This window comes from Crinia signifera, chromosome 6 (assembly GCF_055691185.1).
Source record: "Crinia signifera chromosome 6, ASM5569118v1, whole genome shotgun sequence".
Classification (NCBI taxonomy): Eukaryota; Metazoa; Chordata; class Amphibia; order Anura; family Myobatrachidae; genus Crinia; species Crinia signifera.
The window spans coordinates 282,089,386-282,114,731 of NC_139222.1; the positions used below are offsets into that span (position 1 = coordinate 282,089,386).

General features: G+C 46.0%; 1 protein-coding gene across 5 annotated transcripts in view; it reads left to right on the forward strand.

The window, feature by feature from the left end:
* Nucleotides 1–21,717, forward strand: part of GPAM (glycerol-3-phosphate acyltransferase, mitochondrial) — a 55,609-nt gene extending 33,892 nt beyond the window's left edge. For all 5 annotated transcript variants that reach the window (XM_083149831.1, XM_083149829.1, XM_083149828.1 and 2 more), the window contains 11 exons: nt 1,547–1,660; nt 3,996–4,084; nt 5,302–5,411; nt 6,949–7,019; nt 7,135–7,399; nt 7,993–8,126; nt 8,655–8,732; nt 9,856–9,993; nt 11,741–11,930; nt 14,613–14,671; nt 17,190–21,717. In XM_083149831.1, the coding sequence (XP_083005957.1) occupies nt 1,547–1,660; nt 3,996–4,084; nt 5,302–5,411; nt 6,949–7,019; nt 7,135–7,399; nt 7,993–8,126; nt 8,655–8,732; nt 9,856–9,993; nt 11,741–11,930; nt 14,613–14,671; nt 17,190–17,306 (1,365 nt within the window). In that variant the 3' untranslated portion in view covers nt 17,307–21,717. The remainder of the gene's footprint in view (nt 1–1,546; nt 1,661–3,995; nt 4,085–5,301; nt 5,412–6,948; nt 7,020–7,134; nt 7,400–7,992; nt 8,127–8,654; nt 8,733–9,855; nt 9,994–11,740; nt 11,931–14,612; nt 14,672–17,189) is intronic.
* The last annotated feature ends 3,629 nt before the right edge of the window (nt 21,718–25,346 follow it).

The following is a 25,346-nucleotide window of genomic DNA, read 5'->3' on the forward strand; positions in this document are numbered from 1 at the left end:
CCATGTGTAGGAGTCCACCATAGACCAACCTGTTGCAGATTGTCAGGCTTGTCAATCACTCTGTTTGGTAAGATGCTCCTCCTAATATAGCTGCCTGTTGCGGAGGGGTGAGAGCTGGTGGTTGTATTTGGGTCATATTTGGTGAAGTGTAAACACTCCCATTATTTCACGTACATATCTGCCCTTTATTTTACCTCAGAGCAGACATGCCTGACGTGGCTGCGCCTTCAGAGTACAGTATTTGATTATGAAGCTTTACTTCTTTATTTTGCTTTGATCAGTTTTATGTATTTACTCTAGCCTGGTAGTGTAGGTAAAACAGGGTGCGCAGCCCCGAGGTGTGAGGTCAGTGAGTGCAGTGCTGTGATTACTGCTGCTAGTAAGGATGGGGGCGCTGCTGAGCGGGCAGGCGCTAGGAGGTGGCGCTGCTGAGCTGGTAGGTGCTGCAGGGGAGGGGGGAAGGTGCTGCTGAGTTACCACATAAGGAGAGCAAAGTGCGCTGACAGAGAGACCCATATGTGCCTAATAATAATAATAATAATAATAATAATAATCTTTCTTTGGCTATAGACAAGACTGCTTCAGGACCGTGTACAGAATTATGACTATAATAGTGTTTATAGCACATGGCTTTTTGCAATATTGCTCTTTTTGGACGTTGACCTGATTGTACATAAGGACTTGTGGGATTGCAGCCATGACAGAGGCATCTGTTGGGGTGCAATTATCTGTATGCACTTCTGGGGGTGCACCTGGGCACATTGGGGGTGTTCCTTGTTTTGTATAGGTTAATGACGGTATGGTAGGTAACCCTAAAGGCTTTTGTCCTTGATACGTCTCTCCACCTTCTTCCCCCAATAAGCTTATATATAATACTCCCATTAGCCCTGACCTTCCATGGGAGCTGCTGTCAGCCGGCCATCTCCTCCTGGCTACTGATATCCAGATTTACTCTCAGTACCCCTGTCCCCTGCTGTCAGCTGGCCCTCTCCTCCTGGCTACTGATATCCATATTTACTCTCAGTACCCCTGCCCCCTGCTGTCAGCCGGCCGTCTCCTCCTGGCTACTGATATCCATATTTACTCTCAGTACCCCTGCCCCCTGCTGTCAGCCGGCCGTCTCCTCCTGGCTACTGATATCCATATTTACTCTCGGTACCCCTGTCCCCTGCTGTCCATCGGCCATCTTCTTCTGGACGTAGCTACATATTTTTTTTTTTTTTAACTTAATATCTCCAAATCAGGAGTCATTGTGCCCCTGCATCCATCTCCCTCTCCTCTGTTCCCTATGAGTGGTCCCTGGATGTCGCCCTGGTCTGCCCTCTCTTGTCCAGGTCCTCTCACAGTCCCGCTGGTGTCCCTTCCTCTATATGTCCAGTGTCTGGTCCCATCTCACCCTGGCATCTCCTAAGCTCTAGTAGAGATGCGACCATTGAGGCAACGGAAGGTGCTGGTGCCAGTGACGACGTGTTGATCCCCATCACATACATCCGGCAGGAACGTCTCCGTAACCCGTCACCAAGGTTTTTATTTTATTTTATTATAGGGAAAGCCCAAGAAAGACGAGAGCCTCTGGAGCATCGCCTGTGGGGTGTTCACCATGCTGCGCAAGAACTACGGCTGTGTCCGCGTGGACTTTGCACAGCCCTTCTCTCTGAAAGTGAGTACAGCCTGGGTGGAGGACACACTGGTAGTGTTGTGTGTGTACCGCCTTTCCCCCTCACATAGGCCCAGGGCTGGCTCTACCATCAGGCAGCCTATGGTAGTGGTCCATGGCGCTGGGATCTGTGGGGGGGGGGGGGGGGTTCGGTAGATTGAAGGTCTGTCTAGAGAACAGCAAAGCCTGATACCAGTCCTGGGACTTGAGTTTGTGTTATTGTTTGTTATCTGTGTTGCCACATAATCAGATTGAACTATCCTGCCACAATCGGACAACATACCGTCATGCCTAAGGTTACCTGGAGAATCGGTCGTTATTAGTAGTTGCTTTCACACTGCTTCTCCCCCTGCCTCTGGTTTACACACACACACACACACACACGCGAAGTGTACAGCTGACATTAGTTTATTGCGGATATACAACCTCTTCCACCATTTCTCAGTGTGTTATTCCGTGCTGATTGTGGCAATAGGTTAGTGCCTCCAGCAGGGCCCAGATAAGTGTTCTGGGCCCCCTCGGGTAAGGCACATGTAACACCTCCTCTCCTCCCAATACACACAACTATATCTGCCCAGACAAGAACATTGTCAGTGGAAGACTCTACAGATGGGATGCAGTCAAAATACAGACAGGGACAAAATCCCGACATTTAAAATCCCGACAAGGTCAAAATACCGACATATAGAATGTACAGGTGAAACTGTCAACATGACTTTGGGTCGTGAGGTCGACATGGTTTCTTCACTGTTTTTTTGAGCCGACATGTGCCGACAGGCGGTATTTCATGCCCTACCATCCACTAGTGCGTGGTGGAAGAATAGAATAGTGTGCCGAGCGCAGCATCGCGAGCGAAGGGAGCAATGCGAGGGGCTGCGGTTCACCTCCAATTGTGTCCATGTCGAATGTGTCGACATTCGGGTAAAAAAAACTGTGTAAAAACCCATGTCGAACTGTCACCTGCACATTCTATATGTCGGGATTTTGACTCTGTCGGGATTTCATACTGAATCCCTACAAATGACTGCTGTAACCCTCTGGTTCCCCTAGATGGCGCTATGACTCCATGTGCATCAGGTAAAGGCTTTAGCAGTAAGTTACATGGTCTAATTGGCAAATCTGCCTGGCAGAGACTTTAGGGACTGCAGGTGATTCCCCCTTGAGGGGTCTGGTAACAAGATGTGCGCAGTTGGTGGGTTTAGGAGTTTTTTTAATTTAAACTTTGGTCTCTGACATTCATTGGCTGATTCCACTGTGGGGCCGCACTATAGTCCTAGGGCCCCAGGCTGCAGCCTGATCTCTTTTGACTTTCGACCTAGCCATTGTCAATCTTCCAACCATGTCAACCTTAGGCATGTCGACCTTTTACATGTGTCCACCTAAGCCATGTTAACCTTTAGTGGTCAACCCAATACATTTTGACCTAATGACCCATGACCTAAGGATCGATCACAAACTCCTGTATGGCCAGGCTTGCACTTTAAGGAGGAATTTAGGACAGATCGCTTTACAACTCCTGAAAAAGGAGGCTTCGGCACGCACGGGGCGTGTACAATGTGTTCCTCCTCTTTAGAAGTGTTTGAAACTATTTATTTTTTATTTTTGTGAGTTTATAGGTGGCTGAAAGGAGTTGGAGCCCCCTCTCTCCTTCCTGTACTTTGTTACCCTGGGATTAGACTTTAACCCCTGGATTCCACTGTGCAGGATGCAGTAGATCTGTTTTTCATACATAGGAGCACATTTCCTAAGCATTGGAGAGTTCTAAAGTGGAGAGAGAGAAACGACCAGCCAGCCCATAACTGTCATTTTATAAATGGCCGTTAACATTGCAGTTACTGTAGGAGCTGATTGGATGGTGCTCTCTGCTTTATTGCTCTAAGGCTTTAGGAATTAGACCCGTATAAAACAATGGCTGATGCTAGACAGATGTGTGCTGGGAAGCACAGAAGGGGGGGAAAGCATTTTAGTAAAATTTGCAGGAGGGTGGACACAGGCCACAGTATAATCATTATTTGTATATAAGCTTTCTCCCAGTCACACATGCACAGAGTATGAGGCAGCCATCTTGGGCACACGCAGTTACCCTACAATACACTTTCTTGTTTTGGTGGAAATCTTACCTACATGGGGGCATGTACAAACTCCCCACAGTTAATGCCCTGGTGAGCATCGAACTCATAACCCCAGAGCTGTGAGGGAGCGCTGCTGAACATTGTGCAACCACGCTGCCTCAGTAATGCTGTGTATTTCCTGTATCCCAGGAATCCCAGAGCTGCTGTTCTATAATTGCTGTGTCTGGTTATTATAGAGTTGAGGTAATGTCATCGTGTATTTGCAGGAGTATTTGGAGAACCAGAGGCAGAAGCCATCTCCTGCACCCCTGTCTTTGGACCAAGCTCTGCTGCCTGCAATCCTCTCCTCATCCAGGTGGGGCCCCACTGGGCATTCCCAGCATATTAATAAAAGGACATTGTTACTTTATGGCAAACATCGCCCTCTACCTCTGCTCATCAGAACTGCTTTCTCTTGTACTGTATGACCATGATTATTTCATGTTAGTCTACCATTGCCATTGCCTGGCTTTAATTTATTCCAGCTGTCGTCTCCACCCCAATCCTCTTTACCATCATCTTTCGCTGTCACCCCGTTTCTCTCTTTCCCATAATTGTTTTCTCCTCCACCCTCCCTCCCTCCCTCCCTCCCTTTTTCTATTGCTGTCCCCCCTCACACTTTCCTGTACATCACCGGCACGGGTGGGAGGGATCAGAGTTAATATATACTTTCATTACATTCCAATGTGATGACATAATTTTTATCAGCAGTCAATTTTATTCTCTACATGAACCCAAAATAGAAAGGTGTAAATTTACTAAAATCGAATGGGTATGAATGGTCGTATTCTTACCCATTTGATGTGAAATATGTATGTATTTCACACACTGAATAATTTGCTAAAGTTGCAATTTATACAAATCGTATTTTTTAGAATTTATAAAAAAAATACGAATGAATATTCGATCGTATTGACAAATTTACTATCATTCGTACTGGTGAATATGAACACAAATTCACCAGTAAATACGAATGTCAAATAGAACAAGTCCCAGAATGTGGGGCATTAAAGGTCCCGCTGGTACTTGTAGTTCTACAACAAAACAAGTGTGAAATGAGACCCACCCATAAGAGAAATAAAATGTTAATACATACTGTACATACTCACCCATCGATTCCAACGTAGGCCCAACCTCTTCTCCAGTAGAATCCTATCTGGTACCTGTGGAAGGAAATTCTACTTACCAAGATCTCTGGCGTAGATCACATCCTCTTCAATCCATAGTCGGTATCCCAGGGGTTAAAACAACAAAGCGCATTACCCAGACCTCATAGTGTCGCAGCCGCAAGTGTTTGTTTACACTTGGGGCTCCTCCCCTGATCTGGGGGTTTGGCCCTTCCAGAGCCAGTCAGCAGGGGAGCTCCCCTGAAATCCGCTGCTGATTGGCTGGGGGAGGACCCAGTGATGTTACCGGCCCATCTACAGTATGTATCTATGTTTTAAGAGCATCTGTATAGTTGGCTGATGTTTTCTAGTGTAACACTTAGGTTACTTTGTTACTTTGTATGATGCGGTCTCGTTGTGGATTTAGACCCAGTGATTCTGTGACTGAGAACGGACCAATTGCTAATGCTGACCTGAGGATGGACAGTCCAATCAGAAGGCAGATCATCGCAAACTTGGCGAATCACGTGCTGTTTAGTAAGTAGATTCATTTTTCGATGTCTCTAAAGCATCACCAAATTCTCCGCATGTTCTGATATACACGCGGGTGGGCGGATACCTTCTTTGCACCTGTGATTATATAAGATGCAGCCAATCAATACCAACTAGTGACCTCAGTGAGGCATGAGGCACCATTGGGGTTTATGTTAATAAACATGGCGCAAGTTTTTGATTTTCCATACAGCTCCAAAGATCGGCAAGGGACCTACACCTAGAAATGGGTTTGGCCATTTGGCACTTTAATAACGGTACGGATCTAAGAGGTTTATGGTTCTTAAATAATTCTTCCTGTCACTTCTGATATTTAGCACAAGAACCATTAGAATATTCTATCCTACACTTTGGGGGAGATGTACTAAATCTTGCAGAGAGATAAAGTACCAGCCAACCAGCTCCTAACTGCCATGTTTGAAAAATGAAGTCAGCTGATTGCTTGGTAGTTTCTCTCTACACTATAAAACCTACTTACCGACTTTTAAAATTGACTCTCCTGGAGATGCCCGGACAGCAGGCCCAATGCTGCACGTCGGGGTGCGGGGATAATAAAGCCACGCCCGCAATCATCACAGATTCTGCGATTTGCTGAGAGTGGGCGTGGCTAAAATGACACGAAATGGTGTGATTTGAGTCATTTTAGTTCTGCCCCCTCCACGTGGACCCGCAAATTCAAGAATTGTTTCAGCAGCTACGGGAGCTTGCGGGAGACTTGCCCACCTTCGGGAGGGGGACTCGATTTTTTGGGAGCCTCCTGGCCATTCTGGGAGGGTAGGCAAGTATGCTTTAAAACTTTCTGTAAGACTTAGTACATATACCCTTTTATCTGTTGCAAAGATTTTTAGGGACCTATTTAATGAATGATGATATCACTTGTTTCTAATCTTAAATGTGGCTTCAACCAATCGGATCCTAGGTCAGGTGTTTGAAAAATGAGTTAGGTGTTGATTGGCTGGCGCACCGGTTGTGATTGCTATTGAAGGGTTAAAAGACTAGAACTCTTTATTTAATAGGCCTCCTAAGGGATCTATGTATTAAGACTGGTAGAGAGATAAAGTACCAACCAGGTGCCAATGGTCATTTTTTCAAACACCGCCTGTAACACAGCAGTTAAAAGCAGATTGGCCGGCAGTTGATGTCGTGCCAATCCCATAGATGGTGATGCCGGCCTGCCTCTTCTGCATGAAATGATATCTTCATTGTAATCCCGCCCCAGGAAGTGATTCCGATTGACAGGTCTACAGTGTCGATAGAAAATCAAAAGGTCGACTGGGTCTAAAGGCAGAAACTTGAAAAGGTTGAAGTTTTTCATAGTTTTAATTTTGTGGACTTTTTCATAATTTACCATCAACTTGGTCTACAATTTGGCCATGTGTGGGTACGCTTTAATGGGGGTCCATGTAAAAATTGACACACAAAAGAAGAAAGTGAAAAACTTTTTCATGTTGACCTATTTACTGTCTATGTAGGCCAGTTCAGGACATGTATAGTTATTCCCATGCTTCTGTTCTACCTCTAGCTGCGGATCAGTGCTGTGCCGTGATGTCCACTCACATTGTGGCCTGCCTCCTGTTGTATCGGTATCGGAAGGTGAGTCCAGATGATTGTCCATCCTTACCTCTTGTCTAGAGCTGCAATAGTATTTGGAGTTTTAACCAATAGAGACCTCTTGACAACCACACTCCATGTTTCCTTCTACCTACAGGGCGTGAGCCTCTCCCTGCTGGTGGAAGACTTCTTCTCCATGAAGGAGGAGGTCCTGGCTCGGGACTTTGACCTGGGCTTTTCTGGAAGCTGCGAGGATGTGGTCATGCACGCCATACACTTACTAGGAAACTCTGTGAACATCACTCATACCGGCTCCAGCAATGAGTTCTTCATCGCTCCCAACACCAACATCCCGGGCGTGTTTGAGCTGAACTTCTACAGCAATGGGGTCCTCCATGTCTACATCACGGAGGCCATTGTTGGTGAGACTCCTATGATCATACCGTGCATGGGGTAACGAGGTTTATGAAGTAGGGGTTCGGTGGATTTTCACATTAATGCATTTTGGCATATTTCGGTTGAGCCAACAGAATGGATATTTCCACTGGATGTAGGTGGCAGATCATTTTGAATCTGGTAAAGGACAAAAAGATAGAAGATAAAGGAAAACCTTCTAGATTTTGTCCTTACTAGTTGTCTATCCACCGTATGGTGCACTGGTGTCTCCTCCGAACCATCACGTCCTCGTACAGGCCCCAGGAGTCCGTTGACTCTTCTCTTCTCACCTGTTCAGGTGGCTTGTTTCAGAGATTATGCCCCATCCCCGTCTGCTTCTACTTCTCCTGGGGCGACAACGTCTCCGTTGTGAGGGTGAATGAGGCAGGTGTGTTAGGGAGGAAAGCGGAGCAGGACCTGCAGGTTGCAGATCGTTACCAAACCTCTTTGAGGTAGATCTGATTTTCCATCCTAACCTGGTGAACGCCACCTACCAGATAAGGTGTACATGCTATGGTTGGAGTTTATCTTCATACACACCGGTGATGGGGGGTTAATACTGTTGTCTGGTGTGTTTCAGCCTGTGCGCTTCAAGTGGAACTGAGCAGGAGGAGAACCGATGGGACCACTGACTCGACAGTCAGCCAGGAGAGACTTCTCCGCACCTCTGCTACCTTGTGTTACCTCCTCGCTAATGAGGGAATGATCGCTCTGGTAAGGTGGGAACGTTGGGGGGCTGATCACATACACACCCATTGTTTGAACGTGTTATGTCTGTGTCCTTTCTTCTTATTTGGACTTTTCAGCTGCACGGTGTTCTGCAAATTGAAGGCAGGAGTTGATGTCATGTGGTAGGCAGGGGAGCGCCTGCGTTCCCTGGGGCCCACCCCACCGTTTTTGTGGGCCCACCCATGAAACGCCGGGTGTCCACCTCGGAACGCCCCTCTGCCTTTCAATCGGGCAGCGAGTGACCCGTCAAATGAAATTTTCACCAAAGGCGCTCTCACCGGGGGGGGGGGGGGGGTCTGTACATGTGCATTAGCGCCTATGGGCCGGTCCCCGCTATCGACAGAGGGGCCAAATTCTCACTGCTCTGTGAGCGGTTCTGAATCGTCCTCTTAGTGTGTAACCCCATATACAGAACCATTGTGTGATCATGTGAAATGAAAGGTTCTGGAAGTTTCCGGATTACTGGCGCTGCCCGTTGCTGACTTTTCCCTGTTTGTGATTTTTGTCTTCTAGCCGTGTAAGATGTTCTATCAGGTGTGTCACGAGGCGGTCCAGCGGATGGTGTCCTACAGGATCCTCGTGGTGGCCGAGGTAATTACCGTATAGGATATTAGCACTGTGGCGCCATGCCTCCTATAACCCAATCTAGATGACTGCGTTTCATGACTTTGGCTTCTCTCTGTTCCCAGTAATTAGTGGGTGTGATCATTTTATTCTTCTGCAGATAGGAAATTGTGTTATGGGAGCCTGTCGCTGTGTAATAGTGTTTTATAGAAGGTTTATATACTCCCTATAAAGACATTTACTTTTATCCACTTGCAGAGGTCACCGTTCAGTAGACTGCCATTGTTCTTGTCCCAGCCTCGTCAGCCCGCGGTCATGTCCAAGCCTCATAAGCCCGCCGTCTCCTCCCCAGAGCCGCCGTCTCCTCCCCAGAGCCGCCGTCTCCTCCCCAGAGCCGCCGTCTCCTCCCCAGAGCCGCCGTCTCCTCCCCAGAGCCGCCGTCTCCTCCCCAGAGCCGCCGTCTCCTCCCCAGAGCCGCCGTCTCCTCCCCAGAGCCGCCGTCTCCTCCCCAGAGCCGCCGTCTCCTCCCCAGAGCCACCGTGTCCCAGCCTCGTAAGCTCGCGGTCTCCTCCCCAGAGCTGTCGTGTCAGTCTCACTCGTGTGATCATTCTCTGTGAGGGAGACATATATCGCTTTAGAGAGACATAGGGCCAGTTGTACTAAGCTTGAAAAGTGATAGAATGGAGAGTGATAAACCACCAGCCAATCAGCTGCTAACTGCCATGCTACAGGCTATGTTTGAAAAATGACAGGTAGGATCTGATTGGAAGATGGCCCAAAGAACCGACCAATCCACTTCTAACTGTAGTTTTACAGGTTGTGGTTGAAAGATGACAGGCGCTGATTGGTTGGTACTTTCTTACTCTCCCCCTATCAGAGAGCATGGAAGTGGTGATGCAATAACCAGCATCACACACCAGTAACCACTGAGACATGTTTATTAGGGGCCATTTAATAATTAACAAACCACCTGGGAAAGTTTGTGAAGCTAAAGGCGACTTATACGATTTCCGCTCCAGCTTTCACAGCCATGTCGTTCCCACCATGCACTGCTGGTGGTCTCTGACCTGACAAGCTTCTTGCTGCCCCTTGCACGCTCTCCACACTTCATAGGAACTAACTCTTTATCTTCCTCGCTTGTCTCTTGTAGGATGATCAGGAGGACGGGAGCCCAAACCTTGCAGAGCCCACGTGGGACAACAAGGTCCTAGACCACGTGCGATGGAGAAGTGAGGAGGAGGATGAAGACAGTGATTTTGGAGAGGAGCAGAGAGATCGCTACCTGAAGGTACAAGGACACCTGTCTAATAAGGGTCTTATTCAGAGGTCATGCGAAGTTACCGCATTTTGTGCTTGAAGTTTCCACCTGCATTTAGAGTTGGACGGGTTCATGCATGCCCTGCCTCTAGATCTCCTCCACTTGTGAGGGTAGTTTCCATTACTATCAAGGCGTATTTGCTGCAGCCCCGCCCTTGGTGCATGTGATCCCTCTGAGGCCACCAGCCCCGCCCTTGGTGCATGTGATCCCTCTGAGGCCACCAGCCCCGCCCTTGGTGCATGTGATCCCTCTGAGGCCACCAGCCCCGCCCTTGGTGCATGTGATCCATCTGAGGCCACCAGCCCCGCCCTTGGTGCATGTGATCCATCTGAGGCCACCAGCCCCGCCCTTGGTGCATGTGATCCATCTGAGGCCACCAGCCCCGCCCTTGGTGCATGTGATCCACCTGAGGCCACCAGCCCCGCCCTTGGTGCATGTGATCCACCTGAGGCCACCAGCCCCGCCCTTGGTGCATGTGATCCACCTGAGGCCACCAGCCCCGCCCTTGGTGCATGTGATCCACCTGAATCCACCAGCCCCGCCCTTGGTGCATGTGATCCATCTGAATCCACCAGCCCCGCCCTTGGAGCCTGTGATCCATCTGAGGCCACCAGCCCCGCCCTTGGTGCATGTGATCCACCAGCCCCGCCCTTGGTGCATGTGATCCACCAGCCCCGCCCTTGGTGCATGTGATCCACCAGCCCCGCCCTTGGTGCGTGTGATCCATCTGAGGCCACCAGCCCCGCCCTTGGTGCGTGTGATCCATCTGAGGCCACCAGCCCCGCCCTTGGTGCGTGTGATCCATCTGAGGCCACCAGCCCCGCCCTTGGTGCGTGTGATCCATCTGAGGCCACCAGCCCCGCCCTTGGTGCATGTGATCCCTCTGAGCCCACCAGCCCCGCCCTTGGTGCGTGTGATCCACCTGAGCCCACCAGCCCCGCCCTTGGTGCAAGTGGTCCAACTGAAACCACCAGATCTATGCGTACGTCAAGCTCTCGACCATTCCCAATTCTGTTGGCACTACCATGGCAAACATATGCGAAGGCTGGGATCCTCATTGCCATCTACTTTCTGCCATGTATGCTGCAAATGAGTAGGCCACAGTAAGTCCTATGTTAGCCACATATACATACACTGTATGAAAAATCACAAGTGCGGCCCTAAAGTACAGAATTCATCCCACAACTTCTAGAGGAATCCAGGTGTCTCCTCCATAATGTTTCTAGAACCCGGGCAGTTTTCAGACCATGATCCAGAAGCTGAATTTCTGAGCTTTTTGGCCCCTGAGCTTCCGATACTACATTTATTTTGCCATAGCATGGGGGTCTAATCCGCTTGGATGTAACATTTCTCCTTCGTCCATAGGGGGCGCTGGAGACTGATACAATGGGGTATAGATGGGTGATTAGGGGAGCCGGCACTTAAAATCATAATGTGTGTAACTGGCTCCTCCCCCTATTTGCCCCTCCACAAACCAGTTTTAGAAATGTCCCCTATTACACCCTATGAAATCGAATGTATATAATGCATGTTAGGGGCCTGCAGTATCCCAATTTCCCAGTTGGGAGCAGCGTAAGTCTGGCTTTATCATGTGGATAGCGGAGCCATGACTGTTTGGGCCAGAACCTCGGAGAGGTTCTCCTACTAATGCTGCATTTACCTAGTGTGTGATGAGTTCTCCGTTACTGAATCACTAATACCGGCCTGTGCCGTGCAGGTGAGTCCATCGCAAGAGCACCAGGACGTCATCGCTTTCCTGCAGAGGCTTCTGGGCCCTACCCTGGAGGCATACAGCTCCGCTGCCTCATTCATCCACAATTTCACCGGTCCAGTGTCACAGAAGGACTTCACCCAGAGTCTGCACAAATACCTGCTGGCCAGGACAGAGAGGAACGTCGCGGTGTATTGTGAGTGTTATTACCTTGTTCTTCTGCCCGCTCCATCGTTCCCTGTCTATTACAGCGCTGCTGGCGCGTTTCTCCGGCCTAGGTTACACCAGACGCAGGTGGTTTTCTTTTAAATATCTGGAACCCCTAGACAGCTGCCTAATGGTAGAGCTGGCCCTGGGGTGACCATATCATACAGCCCCTCAAAATGCTCTGTAATCTGATGGACCATTATGCCTATACCTATCCCGTGTGCCAATGCCTATTTCCCTGTAGACTGTAAGCCTGCGAGCAGGACCCTCCTACCTCGATCCAGGGGTGGACAACGACCGTTGATGATTTGCACTGTTTTTTTTTTTTTTACCCAAAACTCTGACCCTGACACCCTTAAAGCCCCATCCCCATCTTTTGATTGGCTCACAGGCCAGTCAGTCAAATAAAAGGGATGGTCATCGATGGATAAAACAATCAATGGCCAATGGTCCTACATCACAAAGTGCAAAGTCCGGCAACCATCAATATCACTAGCGGCATTGGCCATCCCTACCTTGACCCAGTTTGTTTTATCAATTGAAAAGCGCAAAAGAAATATGAAACTGTTAATAATAAGGAGCTTGGTTTTCCTTTTTTTTTTTCCTGTAATAAGCGATTTTCCTGCTGACCACTAGGAGGTGCTGTGACTCAAATTATGCAATAATTTTAAAATAGCAAAACCTGTTCTCTTGTTGTTCTAAACTGCTATTATTTATCTCCCGTAGTTTATACCACACTGATTTATAGATGCACATTCCGCAGTAGGCAGCAGATCGCAGGGAGTTGCCGTGCCTAAGGTTGCAGCGGGTTTAGGGTGAACATTAGCTTGGCATAAGTCCGTTAGTCTGCATTCCGTTTCCCTCGCTAGCAATGGGATTTTGTTTGATTACCGACGGGAACTGTTCTACCTCGTTATTCATTATTAAGAGAATCTATGTAATAATTGGATACGGTTCGTCCCATCTCGGACGTGCGCATGTCCAGCACTGGCCTGTTTGGTCTGACCCCCGTACCCCTGGCGGCATGGTCATATTTAGTGCAGCTGCCTGTGGTGCTCGCCAGCTACAGGGTAGACTTGAATGACCATGTGCTTGGATGCCCACTGCCAAGTCCCCTGGCCAGTTATAAATGCTACCAGGCAGCTGAGGTTCTCATCCTTTTTTCAGTGCAATGATGATCATCCAAGTTGATTTATAACATCTGTAGACAGCCAGCGTATTGTTCCACTAAGCACCTCTGCCACCAGGCACGGCAATTATCTCCGATCAGCCCACTGCTTAATCCTACGGGTGAGCGCTGCCAGCTTTGCCCACAAGCCATTCCCAGCCTATCCTCTGCAATAAACAGCTTTGCAGCCAGTTGTTTACCTTGCTTTGTGTGGGTGTAGTATTAGAAGAGAACACTAGAGGGCAGTGTTGCAGCACGCTCGCCGGGCCGGCTGAACAGATTAGCAGATAGCACTTAGGGCTGCCTTTATATTGATATACATCTGTAACATGTCAGGTTTTTGTTTTCCTGCTGCTTTAGGTCCAACATGTGTCCTTCCATTATTTATAAAAGGTCCTGGTGTGAACTTGCGGACATGCTTCCTTAGGGTCCATTACACACTGTTGTGGTGCTGTAATTGTCTGTAGTACAGATATGTGTGGGCGTTGCATTAATGTTGCATTGCACTGGGGGCATTGCAGCCTTTTTAAGTGGTTCCCCGGCTGCAATAGAGATGTTCTAGGAATCTTCAGGTTCTATTCCCTGACAAAGGGCACCAACAATCCAACACTAGACTCACTTCTACTAAGATTGGGCTGGATATAGTGGGGAGAGAGTAAGTACCTGAAAAGTGACAGTTAGGAGCTGGTTAGGCTGGTACTTTATCGCTCTCCACTTCGTCATTTTTCTAAGCATTGTAGTACATCTGTGTCTGAGTAACGAACTGAACTGCATATTTTAACAGTCGCTTTTATCGCCCCTTAAAACAAAGGTTTCCTGATCACCCCAGAGTTACGGCTAACTGACAGATAGGGTGTGGGGAAATCTTTGGTCTACAGTATGCAAGGAAACAGACTTTTTGTTCCACAGGAGATTGGGGCTTTCGCAGCTAGTAACCCACTTCCACCCTCTATTACCCCTCTGACCCCCCGCCCTGGAGTTGTGCCCAACTGTGTACGCTCTTCTTGTACAGTAAGACTGGCTTGTCTAGAATGTTTCCCATCATGCTTCATTTCTGAAGCATGATGGGAAATGTTTGCCATCTTGTGTTTATATGATCCTATATGTTTCGAAAAAAAATTAGGTTTCATACTAGCGGCTTCCCTGTATCCGTGTTACCTGTTGTGTAGCGGGATTGAGCGTGAGGCGGGAATAAGCGCTCTGGCTATTAGATGTTGGGTGGGTGGGGGCTCGGACATCTTTATTTCCCCAGTGGGTGAGGACAAGTCTGCGGTAATGATTTTAGATACAATTTACACGTCTGCTTATTTATTCCCCCAGAAGGCGGCTGAAAAACCAATAATTTGCAAATGAATGCAAGAAAGGTGCTGACTGTATATTTGTCCCTCCCAGTGAGGAATAAGGGGGGGGGGGGGGTGAGAGGTTGGGGGCCGTTTGAACATACAGTAAACAGCATCGCAGCACTGACCGTAATGATGAGTGTTCTATGTGTTCTTTCTGCAGCTGAGAGCGCCACCTTGTGTCTGGCAAGAAACGCAGTGAAGACCTTTATAGACATTGGGGTAAGTAGCCAATATTCCTCACTTGACTTGTTTACCCATGTGCTGCTTCCGGTTTCTTGACGTCTGGGGGATCATGCAGTCTTCTTATACAGAGACCATCCCAGTGGTTACGATTATTCATGTAGCATTAGGAAGCCGCATACAGAGGTGCTTCTCTGCCTGTGAATAACCCCTCGTTGGCGTTGAGAGTAAAGCCGGCTTCACATAATGGAACTCTGACTTTCTTCTCCGAGAATTATCCTCCTGCCCATTTGTAGCCGCTGAGTCCGACCTTTCCATGCTTCAGGTCTGTTCTTTGTAAATCCAATTCCTTTGAACAGAGTTGCCCCCAGGATCACTGTCTGCCAGAGTTTCTGAAGCCGCGAGGAAAACTGCTCTGCCGTGTTATTTTCATCTAATGGCAGAAAGAAAAACAGTCGCTTCTGATCCCTGGTGAGCGGACATGTAATACGGGCAAGAATGAGACATGAAGGGGGGCGCCAGACGGTATAGGAAAGAGTCATTCTGCCTAAAGAAAGGAAGAAGCTTCCCCAGGGATGCTCCAGGGATCTAACGGATCACAGTGGGGTTTCTGTAGAGTCCCCGCGTGGGCTGCAGTGGTGCTTTAATCTCATTGTAGCGGTCTTTTAAATGCCAGTGCCGTGGTTTTATCTTATATGTAAAATTGATGAAACTTGCTTTTCCTGGGTTCCTGGCCTCCTAAGAATGTTACAAGATTAATGAGGTTGTTTGATGGTGCAAACGGCGCAGGTGAGCTGAGATGAATTGCAGCGGAGAGCTCCAGGTGGTACCGGAGGGCCGGGCCGTAGTACAAAGAGGACAGAAAGAAGAGATCACAGCCTGCGTAAGGGTCACACAGAATACACAAAATGTTCTTCTGAACAGGCACCAATTTATAGTCTTCTGGATTTATTTAATTCTCTAAACTTCTCCTTTATCCCACTTATTTTAAAGGGAAACAGGTTTTTTTGTTTGTTTGTTTTTTTAGAACTAGGCTCCAATGGAAGTTTAGGTAGGGTTTCTTCTGCCAGCCTTTCTCCCTGTTCCCTCCACACGTAGCCTTTAGATGTGACTGATCCCCCTGCTCGGTGACTTCCACCGTTGACCTGCAGATCGGACTTATGGTCCATGACACCATTAGGGGGCAGTATTGTCAGGCAGGGAAGTTTAAATCTGTCCTTGCAAAGAAGGACATCTGATTAGTCTACTGTCCAATCAGGCGTTGAGAGTATGGAGAACGTAATTCTGACCATTTCAACAGTAAATTAAGCAAACTCCTGGGTAATTGCTTTGTCGTAGCCGAGGATTTAGCACTGTGCAGTGGCGTGAACTGAAAAGAAAGCACTGTCTGCAGTGCAACATAGATGTTTTACCAGGTGGCAAACCACCTGATGTGAGCTAGGTGTGCCAAATGTTCTAATGGTTCCTGCTCCAACGCGATCTATATATGAAACATATTAGAACTTTTCCCTCTGCGCGATGGCACTTTATAATGTTTGAGAGATTGCACTGATTAATATGATAGTTGACCCTTATCTGAGTCTCGAAAGGGATTTTGTTGCATCCTACATTGTCTACTACACACGTCCCAGAAAAAAAAAATTTACATTTAGAACAAGCCCAGAAGCATGGAATCATTGTGGTTCCATTCTACTGAGGATGGTTGGCGCAACTGCAGTAACGGTGTATTAGGACAACTCCTATACCTCAATCGGATGCAGTGCTATCCTGAAATATCATACTACAATCATCCCGGCATTCTCATTAGCTTTTTTTTTTTTTTTTTTTTTTTTTTAAAGCATACTTATTCCTTCTTGTGATCCTCTTTATTCTCTGCTCCAGGAGTCTTCCCACAATTGAAGATCCCCATTTTACCCCTTCATATTACAAACAGACCTAGTAAGTCTGAACAAAACCAATCTAAAGTTTTTCTAACTTTATTCCAATGAGCATCATAAAATGTATCACTCGTAGACTGGTATATGGAGTGCTCCATTCTTGTATGTATAATGTACGCAGACCCACACATTTAGCCATAATAGCAGCTCACATATCCAACGATCATCTCCTTTTTGAAACTTTCATCAGGGTTGTGGTTTGTCATTTGATACAAATACAAATTTGCTGCCTGGCTATAGGTGATTCCATTTGGAGAGTTGAACATACCTGTGCCATATCCAAGGGCAGCAAGAATGAAGACTGAACATTTCTCATTTTGTAAAATCTTTCATCTGATTTTTGCTGAACAACATTTTTACCGGAATCTATGTTCAAAATTCTCTTTGCCGCTTACGAGGCTGATCATTCCTCTCTATATCAATAATGGTGAGCAGCATCCTGTCCGCAACGCCAAGTGGGAGGATGATAACCTAATGCACAGCCAATAGGGATTAACTTCAGGTGGATTTGTTTTTGTATTGCAATTATTATCGCAACATGTGTGTCATAGAATTAGTTGGTTTTCCAACAACCCAGAATTACAAACCAATGTTTTATCTTTATCTCTCTCTCTCTAAAGGTTTTTCAAGTTTGTGAAAAAAACAAGAATACCCTTTTGGACTTGAGCAGCACTTTCCTACCTCAGACTAACCGACACAAACTGCTGGAGTTCATCGTCCGTTTCATGGTACTGTAAACGTGACCTCGCCTGCTCCTGTGAATGTGACCTCTAACCGCCCGATACTGCAATCATGACCTCTACCACCCGTTACTGCTAGACCTGGCCGTGTTACACCATGGCTGGTGTTGCTGCTGGGAAATTATGCACCAACAGACAAGTGCCTGCTTCATGCCAACCTGAGCTTCCAGCACCCCTCTACTGTGACCATCAAATGCACCTAGCCCATTTTATTTTTTATTAGTGTAAAGGAAAAAGTCCTTTCTGGTGACCCGATCCATAAGCTAATTGCTAAATAATGACTATTTGTAGACACTCAAACTGGCAGATGAGAAATCAAAATTATTTTTCTCTACTTGACTTGTTTTAGGTGCAACTGCAAAGTCCCAGTGTATGGTTTGCAGATGCAGCTGGTAATCTGCATTAACATCACCCATGCACATGAATGTACCAAGCTCTCAGTACGGATCTGCTCGATTGTAAAAGCTTTTACTTGTTTGTACCTGTAGGCGGTAGGCAGGTTTGATTTATGTAGCGAGGGCCTATATTTCAGGCACTTAATTCGCACCTGTCGCCTACATTGAGGCTGCGACTGCGTGGGCCGAACCATTATGCTTGCAGATTTTCACATACAATGTTCCTCCAAACTAATGGCTCTCCAACGTAAATCAGCCATATTTTTATTTCCCCCACAATAATGCTCTTGAGAATCATGTAACATAGTTCTCGTATTGTATATTTCATAGAACAGTGTCCTGGCTAATTTCGGCGACATCACTTATTATTAAGCTGCGTTCTCCTTTTATGTTGGCCGAGCCCACAAAATATCTCTTGCTCGCAATGTGTACTTTTTACACCTGGATTTAAGGCATGTTCTGCTAGAGCACAGATAGTGAGGCAGAGTTTCTGTGTCCACTGACCACTGTAATTTTCAGATCTAAAACGGCGTCTAGACAAAAAGACGTCATGTGTATTAAAGCGCACAAGAGCCTTCATCTACTGTTCAGTTAACTCCTAATTGGACTTTGTACCATGAAATCCTGCACTGGCTGAAAGAAACCACTAGATAATTCTAGAATGTAAATGGGGGTAATAGGATGGGGTTTATACAATAGGTTAATTAGAGTTTATTAATTGCAGTTCCCTTTGTAAATATGGGTAAGAGAACTGTTGGTACTAATTTACTTCTGTCTCCTAACTGCTAAAGTGGGATAGGAGTCAAAGGGCTACAATGTAAATCTTAATGGTAGTTAATAGCATGTGAGCACAGAGTTGTATTTTTTTGTTGTTGTTTTTATGTAGTAATAATTGTTGTTGTTAAACGTAGCATCTAGGGGTTCTCACTATTCCCGATTATGTGTTAGTTTGTTCACACCGATGTGTTTTCTTGTTGCATTTAATATACATCACACCTGAGTATAGAAGTCCACAGTATGAGTGGACTTTGCAATAAACTTCTCCTTTAGAATAAGATTTCCACCTGAAATTGGCTGCTAAACACTCACAAATACACAGCCAATGCTATTTGACAATATTTTGAGGATTGACTCTGCTTGGAAACACCTGTAGCCATCAAAACAAACAAACATTGGTCAGGTGGTTTCTGCAGTGTGTTTCTAAACCTTCAACAGGTGATTTCAGGGACAAATTCTTATTAGACATTTTGGGCATTGTTCTAGGAAAGTTTAGCACCTTAACCATTTAGGGGCTATGAAAGTCTAGACAGTGATGGTAAGGGATTTATTACCACAGGAATGCCAAGTATGTGAGTGATGGAAAACTGATTGGGATATCTACTAATGACTGGGCAGGATATAATTACGTTAGACATTATGCCATGGTATGCACGGCTGGCACCTCGCCAGGATTTCCCACCTGCAGACATACCACAGTACAGTACATGTAAAAATGTAGTTGATATCTTGCCTGTACATTTGATCATGAATTAAGCGGTATACTGTATCTTCTCCTGTGCCGTTGAGCTTACAGTCTAATCTCTTTGCTGCGCCCTGATAAAATCCTCGGTCCACCAGCAGAAAGTTTTTCATATTTTTTTTTTAAATGCGATAAGAATGGAGGGGAGTCTCTGTTCCTCACCGATTTTTACCTATGAACGTCCGAAGCACAATCTCTGGAATACAAAGTAGTAGCTGTTAATCAAGACTCCCTCTGTGTAATGATTGATACCTAGTCCGTAACCTCTAGCACGGCGCGGCCAGTTGGTTACAAAGTAGGTCGGCAGCGAGGATGAGGCAATAAGACATTTGTGTAGCCAATCAGCTAACAGCAATTAACACATCATGTGCAGTACTAGTGTTTTATGTGACGTTAACCTATGATTAACTGCAAAATGCTTTAATAGATTCTAATACTTGAAATGACTTGCAGCCTGTTTTACTTTTTATGCAAGAAACTTTATTTTGATCAGTTGACGAATGCGCTAATTGTTGTGTCTGGATTAATATTTTGTATTAAAAATGTACGTTAGTTTTTTTTTTTTTAGGAACTTTTTACAGCAGGAGGTGAGTTGGTTTCTGTGTTCTCTGGATTCTGCGTAACAAGTTACAGAAAGCAATACTGTATACTATGCACTTGGCAGGAACCCATGTTCCCCAATGCCAATACTCAAACCACCCCCCCTCCCCAGCAATCACCTACCGTGCCCACGTAGGGATCTAGTTTTTGTAGGTGATATGGATAACTAGTAAGCACGCTCAAAGCAAATGCTTCGAAAGCTAGCAAGGTAGCTAATGTGTGAGAGAGAGATGTATTTTCACTTGCTGCCAACAGATTGCAGTGTTTTGGTGACACACTCACACTAGACATATATATTGGTGGTTGCAGGGGATGAATAAATTAGGGGGCTTGGAAAACCTTGTGAGTCACGCAATTTGCAACATTTAAAAATACAAAATTTATTGAGGCCATTCCTCCTATAGCACACACCAGTTTGTATCTCAGCACGGAGATACAGGCCAGAGTGTGATAGAAGCATCAGCGCAGAGAGTGACACCCAAGGCAGGAAAGAGGTACTGCACTGGTTTTCAGCTGCAAAATTATGCCTAAAATTTGATACGTACAATCTGGTAGGTCCAGATGGAAATTAAAGAGTGTGCATGGAAAATGTACCACCCCTGACTGTAACCTCATCTGTGTTCTGTTTAGTTTTTTCTGAATATTAATTGTAATGTTTATTTTATTATCTCTTCCCATTAACGATCTCCAGTTGTTCGGTGGAACAGGGAAACCGATACTGTAGCAACTGGCCGTTTCTCTAATACAGTTGCAAAACTGTTTTGTTTTTTTTCTGTGAACTTTTTTTTTTTTAAATGTCCACATTTGGGTTCCTCTGTAAAAGTTGATGCTTCTCTTGCATGGCATCCATACCCCATGATTAATTAGCTTGTCTGACAAATTAGAGTAGAATTTATATAGGTGTGCAATTGGAATAGTTATTGATTTTTTTTTTTAAATAAAGAAACTGGCATCTGGAAAGCCGACTAAAAAAAGTTGCTAATTGGAAGTTTTCTCTTCCAGCATAAATCAGCTATGAATTAGCTTGTCAGCCTGGCATCTGGAGCCTGGGCTGTGTATAGGAGCTCTCCGGTTACTGATAAGGAAATAATGAGTCATTTGTCAGCTGTAGTAGTCAGTCAAAAGTTTACTAATTAAGGCTCTTTGATTAAACAATGACTCTGCTTTGTGGCATTTGCCATTCCTATGGATACCGTACGTGGGGAGGGAGGGGAAAAAAATCGATAAATTATTACGGATATACAGAAGCCGTTCATCTGCATGATTTGCACTTATCTTGCGCGTTTCATTTTAGCAACTGGCTTTTCAAAGTTTCCCAGCAGAATATACTTTATGTATAATCGCAACATGGTCCTATTCACCTTCCTGCCAGTTGCTGGATTATATTAACATTTCTATTGTTACTTTGCAGACATTCGATTTTCACCGGAGCAACTGATCTCATTGCTTAAATGTAAATTATACGTTTATTAGGGATAACGCCTTATTTGATAACCATTCAATTCCTTTTCTGTTTGAATCTGCTTATAACCTCCATGCTGCAGACATGGGCCTAACACTGGTCACCCCGGAGGTTAAATATTCTCACTTCTCTACGTTATTGAGTTAGGACAGTCTGGCACAATTCTTTTAATCTTCTCTGGAAATAATTTGTAGGAACTGGGTATATTTATATGGAAATAATATATAGGACCCTGTTGGGTTATTTTGAAATAATTTATAGGACCCGGTTATGTTATACGGAATTTATTTTTTTTAGGGACCTGTTTATTTTGTCCTTTCACTTACACTAATAATTTGTGACTTTTCGGTTTCTTAAACCACCGTTCTGTACCATCGCTCACTGTACATTGATTTGTGTTCTTTACATTTGTAATAAAATCAACTAATGAAATATCTCGTGTCATCTCTGTAGATCATATAATGAAGTGTAAAATATACATGCTGTGCAGTAGAATAATCCAGCGCTGTTTTCTTGGCATATCATTGACTTTCATGGCCTATGGAATATCGTGGGGAATGCAACTACTGTAAAAAGCTGGGCAAGGTCCTAGCGCCATGTATACAAATGATGATGATTCGAAATCAGGGTCTTTTTACCAAGTCAGAGAAGACCGTAAATATCCCGAAATCTGGTATAACTACAAATTACAGCTTACTTGGATACCCTCTATTTAATTGCACAATTCATTCTAAAATGAGGATGGATCAATAAGTACCTGTGTTTGAAGACGGGTGGCGTTGCTGAGGAAAGTTGGTATTACTATCATGTACTACCGTCTTTCAAACAACGCCATACCAAATTTCAAATTGATCCATAGGTTAGTTTTTTTTTCCTACACCGCAACAATGCACCAGCAACATCATCCGGAATTGTTGCAGCCAAATTGAATGAATTGTGCTTATTGATTCACCCTTGTATATACCCATCTAGGCTGGTCCAGTAGCACCAAAGTGGGACAATAATGTCCCTGGTATTTGGCAGCATATCCACATTTTCATATCACAGTAATATCATCTTGCTGAAAGAACTCTTCCGATACAGGGCTGTCCCTGTAATACACAGGCATCAGAGTTTGAACTGGCAATTAAAATGGTACTTGTGTATTTTGGCGGCGCCCATCGCATCGCATACCATAACGCATACGATGGTATGCGACGCGATATCGTTTGATAGTGTACGATGGCATACAATTTTCAAATTGTATGCCATTGTACATGGCATACAATGCCATACGATGCGATGCGATTTAACATTGTATAAGCACCCTAATGGGTGCTTATACAATGTTAAGCACCCTAATGGGTGCTTACAATGTTAAATGCACCCCCACGCCACCCCCCCACTATAAACGTGAACCCGAAGCGTGGCGAGCGCAGCGAGGGGCGGCGGTACGCGTCCTACGACCTTTTCATACCCCCACTATCCACGTCGGCGGGGAGTTGAGAGTAGAATAGTGTGGCGAGGCGAGCGCACGCGGATACCTGTGAAGCCCGCGAAGGGACGCGTTTACCTGTGAAGGTATTTGGGTACATGGCATGCGATGCGATACGTTCATCGTACGATGGACATCGGGGGCGCCGCCAAAATACACAAGTACCATTAAAATTCACACACAGCAGTCATACACCTGCGCAAGCTACAAGTAATGTTATGTAGAGGGGGATCCTTCTGAACCCTCTTCAGTGAATTTTGACTAAAGAAGCTTCAATAGCTAATGCCATCTAATGATGATTTGGCTATCGGGTGCAAGTTCCGCATTCCGTATCCTGGTGCACACCGCCACATTGTGGTCCCATGAGACTTGTGACACAGGACCGATCTCTGAGACCCTTTTCATCCACATGGGGGATCCACAGAAACCTCTAAAAACTACGGTTTTTGAAGATTTATTTATTTGCTGTTTGACCCCTTCATACTGAGATAATGAGGGTGGGTAACTGTGGCTGTCATGGTATATTTAGAAGAAAAGGAATCCAAAATATAAAATGGCTTTCAGTATTCTATGGTACAATGAGATGTCCCCAAAGCATCTGGTATGGGGGGCTCAATAGAATGTTGGCTTTTTAGTTAATACGTGCCTGTTCTAACCTTTGTGTGTACAGTTGCCTGGAGTATTAAAAGAGAAAGATGGGTCTATTTAATCTCCTGGTGTCACTTCTGCGGCTGTAAATCTTAAAGTTTTATCTATCATAGAAGGAAAGTAAGGGACCTATGTTGTGAAGAGATTGTGGATGGACAAGGCGTTTCAACAAATTTGTTGCCTTTTTGAGCCATTTAAGATCCTATTTAGATAACTGGACGCAAATGTAAGTACAAGTGCGGCTTTCTCCGCAATGCAGCCAAAGGCTCAATTAGGTCTATGGCTAAGCAGACTGGCCGCGGCAGCAGTCACGCAGATGCAGGAGGAATCGCCTGCTCAATTAGCTCTATGGCTCAGCAGACTGGCTGTGGCAGCAGTCACGCAGATGCAGGAGGAATCGCCTGCTCACTTAGGTCTATGGCTAAGCAGACTGGCCGCGGCAGCAGTCACGCAGATGCAGGAGGAATCGCCTGCTCAAGTAGGTCTATGGCTAAGCAGACTGGCTGCGGCAGCTGTCACGCAGATGCCATGTTTTCGAGGCTAGTTCCTGTAGCTGACGTCCAATACACACTTAGAAAATGAATACAGAATAATGGATGGGCAGCTCTAAATACATAGACAATGGATTAAAGAATATTCATGATTTAATATAAAAAAAAATTAACAATCATACATAATCATAAGATAAATAAAAATTGGTGCCTTGAAATAATGTATATAGTCACCCGTGTTGATATTTAGGGTTCGTCCTGCCGCTGAGTCCTAAACAGAAATTCAAATGTCCCTCTAGGACAGGCATGTCCAAAGTCAGGCCCGGGGGCCAATTGCGGCCCGTGCTGTCATTTCAAGCGGCTCGCAGCCTCCAGCTGGAAGCAGGCAGAGCATCAGATGTGGGAAGCACAGCACAGGACACTAAAGGTGGGGCCCTGGTGAGCGCGCCTTTGCCTTGGTGTCTGCTGCAGTGAGGAGGTGCCGGCTGCCACAGACAGATGTGTTTGGCATCCTACCCCTGCTGCTGCAATTGTATATCACCCTACTCCACAATCACAGTGACAGCAGTGTTTGGGGAAGGGGGAAGCTTGCCCCTGTAACATGCAGAGCGGAGGAGGGCAGCAGCGGGAGCCCAAGCATCTCCTGTCCTTACAGTGCCTGCTTTGCCTCTCCTTCCTCTGGCTCACACAAGGGGCTAAGAAACATTCAGAGAAGGGAGGCGGCAGATTGGGGGACATACAGTGAAGGAGGGTCAGACTGGGGGACATACAGTGAATGGAGGCAGTGATGGCCATTCAGAGAAGGGGGAGCAGGGGCTGACTGGGGGACATACAGTGAATGGGGGCAGAGTGGGGAACATACAGTGAATGGGGGACATACAGTGAAGGAGGGGCAGGCTGGGGGACATACAGTGAATGGGGGCAGAGTAGGGTACATAGTAAATCCCCCATTCATACAGTGAATGGATGTCATACAGTGAAGGAGCGTCAGGCTTGGGGATATACAATGAATGGAGGCACTGATAGACATTAATAGAAATGGGGCAGGCTGGGAGACAGAGTGAATGGGTGCAGAGTGGGGAACATACAGTGAATGGGGGACATACATTGAAGAAGGGGCAGGCTGGGGGACATATAGTTAATGGGGGCAGAGTGGGGGACCATTCTGATGTGATTAATGATTCAAAGAATGTCAGGCTGAATGGTCGGCCCCCACACATTTACACTTCACCAAATCTGGCCCTTGTCGCAAAAAGTTTGGACACCCCTGCTCTAGGGGGTATTGTAGGAGAATGGTTAATACTAGGTTCCTCTGCAGTTGTTTTGGTGTGGTGGCTTGCCTCTATGGGAAGGAGAATGCTGTATGGTAGGAATGTCCAATCTGTGGCATGATGGGAGTTGTAGTTTAACAGCAACTGGAGGCCCATAGTTTGAACATACATGCTGTA